General features: G+C 38.7%; 1 protein-coding gene across 1 annotated transcript in view; it reads right to left on the bottom strand.

The window, feature by feature from the left end:
* The window catches only part of PYROXD1 (pyridine nucleotide-disulphide oxidoreductase domain 1), a 30559-nt gene extending 25148 nt beyond the window's left edge, over nt 1-5411 (bottom strand). The window contains exons 1-2 of the mRNA XM_017522953.1: nt 5196-5411; nt 2390-2470 (exon numbers count right to left, since the gene is read on the bottom strand). Coding sequence (XP_017378442.1) covers nt 2390-2470; nt 5196-5279 — 165 coding nt within the window. The 5' untranslated portion in view covers nt 5280-5411. The remainder of the gene's footprint in view (nt 1-2389; nt 2471-5195) is intronic.
* Between the last annotated feature and the right edge of the window lie 1100 nt (nt 5412-6511).

Below are 6511 nucleotides of genomic sequence, written 5' to 3'. Positions count from 1 at the left end.
AAACCAAGTATAGACAACTATTTACAAGCCAAAGTGGCCCAAAGAGGGCTCAAAGGCCCATTAAGCAATCTGTAGCAACATAGTAGAGCAAAAAAATTAGGACTACCCACATAAAAAGAATCAATAATGACCTTGGCATGCTTGAGAAACCAGGAGATGGCTAGGAACGAAGAAAGGCTATCAGTATCAGCCACATGGTGGGGACCGCTGTGGTCCACGGTGGCCTGCACTGCAAAGAAAACTGGCATCTCTTGCTTCTGTGAGTGAACCAACAACCATTCTTGACATGGAACCCCAGAGAGGGAGACATGGCAGCACATCCTGTCTCTACAAAGAAGTGGTCAATGTCAAGATGCTTTGGAAAAGGAGTCACTTCATCTCTCAAACCCATGAGTGCCCCAACCCTAGAGTCATGGTCATTCTGAGAATGCCCATACCTCAGACCCAGGTTCTATGGCCTGCACTGGGCCCACCTATATCTCAGACACCAGAGCCATCACCATTGTAAGCTAGTTTGCACTTTGGGCCCTACAACCAAGCCTCACTGCACATGTCTGCAATCCAGTTACTGGCTCAGCTGCCACTGAAAGCTAGGCCCTGCCCTGACACTGAAACTGCTATAACTCTGAGCATACCTGTATTCCCATTCTTGGTTTCCCTGGCTGCTTCCCAAGCATTCTCATCTCACATTCTCTTATCAATACAGCAGTATGGTGCCTGTACCCTAGGCATCAATGTCATTACTGTCCCAGATCCCAGAGCTTTAGTTCTTCTATGTGTGCCTGTATTTTGGGCCTCAGCTCTATCACTGCTCCTTAGGCACCACTTATCAGACACTAGTGCTGCCGCCACTGTAACTGAACCCAGAAGGCAGACCCAGTGCCAATAGGGATCCCCTAAGCCACAACTTCCTTTGTGGGAGAAAAAAAGATTGGGAGGCTCTTAGCAGCCATAGACATTGAAAACCCAACAACCCCCATTACCACTGCAGATATCCAGAGTTGGATGCTGAGGATCCCTGCAATCTTCAATAATGATTAACTCAGCTGACAGAGCTGCACAGACTATAAAGTGGGCACCCTCACTGGTGCCAGAACTTCTGCATCTCATCCAGCAAGCAGCCCTCCCCATAGGGAAAGGTCTTTCCACAGCAAAACTAGCCCATACTTCTGAAAACAGCGAGTGTGTCATCAAATGTGCAAACATCAACATATGGCAAAAAGACAAATGATAAACCAAGAAGACACACCACCAAAAGAACAAAAAGAAATGTCAGAACTGCCTGACAAAGAATTCAAAATAATTGTTTAAAGAAGGTGAAGGAACTTTAAGAAGTTATAAACAATTCCATTAATCAGGAAAACAATAAGCAACTGAAACAAAAAATTTAAAAAGAGAAGTTATTTTAAAAAAACACAAAAATGCAATGAATGAAACAAAAAAATGCAACAGACTATGTCAATAAGAGAACTGATCACACAGAAGAAAAAAATCTGTGAATCTCAAGAAAGATTATTTGAAAATATACAGTCAGAAGGGAAGAAGAAAAAAGAATGAAAAAGAATGTAGAAATACGGAATTTAAAGGATGGCATCAAAGGAGCAAATCTTTGAGTTATAGGAGTTATAGAAGGAGAAGAGGAAGACAAAGGAGTAGAAAGTGTATTTAAAGAAATAACAATAGAAAACTTTCCAAATCCGGAGAAAGGCATAAATATCCAGGAACCAAAAGGTCAAAAGTCTCTAATCAGATTCAATCCAAATAAGGCACTAAGACATATTATAATTAAACTATCAAAAATCAAAAACAAGAAGAGGATCATTAAAGCAGAAAGAGGAAAAAAAGCAAATCACAATAAGGGAGATTCCAAAAGGCTAACAGCAGATTTCTCAGGAGAAACCTTATAGGCCAGAACAAAATGACATAATGACATGATTTGAATTTCTGTCCCTGCCAAATCTCACGTTGAAATGTAATCCCCAGTGTTGGAGGCGGGAGGTGGTAAAATCATGGGAGCAAATCCCTCATGGCCTTGATGGCTGTCCTCAAGATGGTGAGTTCTTGTGAGATTTGGTTGTTTACATTTGTATGGCACCTCTCCTCACACTCATGGTGGCTGGAGTTAATGACAATATATTGTGTTTGCAAGTTGCTAGGAGAAAAGATTTTAAGTGTTCTTATCACAAACAAATTATAAATATGTGAAATAATGCATAAATTAAATAGCTTGATTTAGCCATTCCACAATGTATACATATATCAAAACATCATGATGAACAGCATATAGTTTTACTTGGCATTTAAAAAAAATACACAATTACCCTAACTACTATGCAAGCTATTGCAATTTTTTCAAATTAATAGTAAGAAGTTATACAAAGGTTCTTACCTGCTTGAAATTTGTAACTGCTTTAATAACAGGAGAAGCTGTTACCAAGAGAATATCTTCTGATGGAAAGTGCGTAGCCAACTTATTTTTAAAAAGAAAGAAAACATTAGGACAAATTACTTTAAGTATTAGTATACATGGTTTGGGGGTGAGGATAATGCAATTTTAATACAGTAATTAATCTAGAAAATTAAAAACCCATTGTTCCTCATCGCAGTCTCCATTATCCTTATCTATGGGGCAATGGTGAATAATGTTAAACTCTGATATTGATAAAATACTACATTTACACTAACCACTAACAAAGATCTCCTGAACAAGAAAAGTGATATAAGGAAATATCCTTTATTTATTCAACTATTTTGTATACCAATTTAGAGTTATAATACAGAGGATAAGAATAAACTATCTTCCTCATTAACAGTTAAGCCAACTTCTATTTATCTTAAAATAGTATTTCCTTTGTCTTCAATGGAATGACATTAAAGCAAACCCTTAAACACTTAGAATCTTGGTCTGACTTTCCCCAAGTGCTTTGGCACTCCTATTCTGCCTCTTCCAGTCAGTACATATTGTGGCATGATAAAGGCATTTTAATAATAAGTTCAACAAAATTTAGACGTATAACTTTATAGGTTAATATTTCATTATTTTTTCTCTAGCTACAACCTCTGTCTTCACTCTGTACCTGAAAGCATTTTCTTATCTCAAAGTCTGGTTCTTCGACACCACCATCCTCAATAATCTGGCTTCTATTCCTACTACACCACTGATACAGCATGTTTGAGGGAACTATGGATCCTTAAAATCCAAGGGATTATTTATTTTCTTTAATTATTTTTATGGAGATGGGATCTTGCTGTGTTGCTCAGTCTAGCTTTGAACTCCTGGCCTCATGCAATCCTCTCACCCTGGCCTCCCAAAGTTCTGGGATTACAAGTATGAGCTATTGTGCCCAACACCCATGCGATTCTTGTTACTCATTTTATTTGAACTTTCTATATTATTTGACAATATTATTACTCTCTCCATCTTTCTTTCCTGTGTATATTCTGCAATTTATCTCCCTGCTTTCTGTTTCCATTGCTAGGTGAGGTTCTCAAAACTTCTTTATACTACTGAAATCACCTACAAATTGGCTCTCCAGTTTGATGTACAAACCAACTGCCTCTGCCACAAATACACTGTAACCATCTTTCAAACCTTTTTATATGATCAAGTTACTCTGCTGCTCAAAAACATTTCACTACTTGTAAACTCTTGTTGAGTTCTTAGCATGATTTATAAGACTCCTTATGATCTATGCTTTAAGATTTATTGCTCTCTCATAATCCACGCTTTTCCACTGAAGATTACATTGTTAGCCTCCCTTTGGAATGTCTTTCTTTTCTTGAATACTTGGTGAACTTTTATTCTTTGATAACGAGATTTTAAAAATAACTTTGATTAAAAAAAAAAATACCTCTTCTCTAATTCACTCCCTGCCTAACTCCACAGGCACCCCTAAGATAACCAATCATGTTTCTAGCATAGACATACAATACTGTCTCTTCCACTAGGCTGTGAGTGCCTCGTATGGTATTTCATGGTGTTCATAGTTTAACACTCAGCACTTAATATGGTGCCTGGATCATGAGTGTGCTTACTTAGTGAGTAAACAGAAAATTCGCATCCAATGTTGAAAACACTTGAATTTCTTGCACTATTTCTTAAGACTTCAGTGATTGCTCACCTTTAGTTTACATCAACAAAATAATCTAAAACTTTTTGAAATACACACATGTATATGAATATATATGGTCCGGCTATTCAGTATAATCAGAAAAGCAATCCCTATATGCATTTAATTCCTTGCTGATTGTTTTACAAAACATTACTAAAGTATCTTCTATCTTGGGAGTTCAAAGTATAGAAAACTTATCTATGGGATTCTTTATTAATTAGTTAAGATGCACTGAAAACTTGGCAACTATTAGAAACTAAAGGGGCTGAAGGCGGCGGGCGGTGCCTCAGGCCTGCAATCCCAGGCGGTGGCGGGCGGATTACTTGAGCCCAGGAGTTCCAGACCAGCCTGGCCAACATGGTGAAACCCCGTCTCTGCTAAAAACACAAAAATCAGCCGGGCGTGGTGGCCGGCGCCTGTAATCCCAGCTACTCGGGAGGGTGAGGCAAGAGAATCGCTTGGACCCAGGAGGTGGAGGTTGCATTAAGCCAAGATCAAACCACTGCATTCTAGCGCGAGATTCCATCTCAAAAAAAAAAAAAAAAAAAAAAAAGAAAAGAAAAGAAAAGAAAAGAAAAGAAAAGAAAAGAAAAGAAAAAGAAGGAAGGAAGGAAGGAGGGAAGGAAAGAAAAGAAAGAAAGAGAAAGAAAAAGAAAGAAAGAAAGAAAGAAAAAGAAAGAAAGAAAAAGAAAGAAAGAAAGAGAGAGAGAGAAAGAGAAAGAAAGAGAAAGAAAGAAAGAAAGGAAGAAAGGGGGCTGAATTTGCTATTTGCTGTCTAAATGCAAAATCCTCTTCTCTGCTCTGGCATTTTTAGGATCAGAGCACGGATCAGCCAGCTTTGGTTTCTCGGCTATAATTTGATTCTCACTTCTCTCTGAGCCTGAGAGAAAACTAGCGCGGTACTAAGAACATCATCTGAGAACCATCAAACAGTTTCTAAAATCTGGGAGCAAGAGGTGCAGAAAAGGGCACAGCAAAAGAGGAACCCGGAAGAAGAAAAAGGGAGGGGGCGGGAGGAAGGCCTCCAGCGCTACGGCCTTTGGGGTCCGGGAAAGAGGTGGAGCCGCCTGAGCACCGCCCTACCTGCTCCGCACAAGTGACGCCCGCGATGCCGCCGCCGACCACCACGAACTTCCCTTCAGTTGGGGGAGGGCGCGCTGCCTCCATGCTGTCGGACTCCAAGTGTTTTACTCAATATCGCGGCGGAGCAGCGGGACTTTGGATTTCAGGAGAGGAAGCAGCCGCGAGGCGGTCACTTCCGGTGCTTCATCCAAAGAATCCGACCTACGGGTGCTCGGGAGCTCACACTTAGTGTTCTAGAGTACCTGCTACCAGCTGCGTTTCGGAAGCTACGAGGTCTCTCGTCGTTTTCAGAGCTTTGCATTACGATTACTACACCTGAATGTAGTTGTTCCATGAACGTTTGACAAAGAGAAGACCAAAAAATAAAAAAAAAAAGTAAAGAAGATGGGTTGCCCAAAGAAGTTTGATAAATTCCTTCTCTAAAGATAGACTAGTGTTCTCAAGGGACAAAGCATTCATAAAATAAATGAATTGTTATGAAGTTCTCATTATTTGTTTCTGCGAGAAATTATGCCCTTATTGGTAGAAGGAGCCTTTGGGAACATCCTGACCCCACTTCTGTCATTTTTGTAGAAGAAGAAACAGAGTCTTCTGAAAACCACTTGATTGCCACGTTCACCTAATAGTCCAATATTTTTTGTTTGTGGAAGCACAAAAATTCTTCATGACAAGGCAAAACAATACTACACTGAATTGTTCTCTGAGAAGTTATCCCTTTCATTTACAACTTTGACCTCAGCTAAAGTTTCCAGTAATAGCGTACCGTTGCTTTCCATTTTGTCAAGACAAATGCATATTTTTTACATTTCCAATCAATAGCAGCATGTGTGAGGGTTGAATGAAATATTCCCAGTCTCAGTTTTACTGTAATTTTTTTTGTGTGGTGGTCAAAAAAATTGCTAAATTATTTTGAACTGTTCTTACTATATTATTTACTATTCATATTATTTTACTATTTACTATTTATCTTTGCTGTCTCATATAACTTTCCCTAGGAGTTTTTTTGTAATGGTAAGGTATTATTTCTCAAATGACTCACTCTAACACTGGTAATTACCTTTAATTATTTAAACACTGAGAATAACCATTGTATATGAACAGGAAAGCCCACCATGTATCTAATTACAGATATTTACTGATACCTATAAAAATTGTTGTTCTTTGATTTACCAAGTTAAATGGTAAGCAGTTTAATAAATGCTTCTAATTCTTGTTACTGGTATAGCAACCAAACAAAGCATTCATTTCTAGGAGGGGGCAATACATTCCTTTATCCCATTTAGATCTAATCTTTCTTCAGCTTGTTTTCACTATAT

Source organism: Cebus imitator, unplaced genomic scaffold, assembly GCF_001604975.1.
Source record: "Cebus imitator isolate Cc_AM_T3 unplaced genomic scaffold, Cebus_imitator-1.0 Scaffold25, whole genome shotgun sequence".
NCBI classification, from domain to species: domain Eukaryota; kingdom Metazoa; phylum Chordata; class Mammalia; order Primates; family Cebidae; genus Cebus; species Cebus imitator.
The sequence above is the reverse complement of the archived record's forward strand: the minus strand, read 5'-3'. Positions and strand labels throughout refer to the sequence as shown.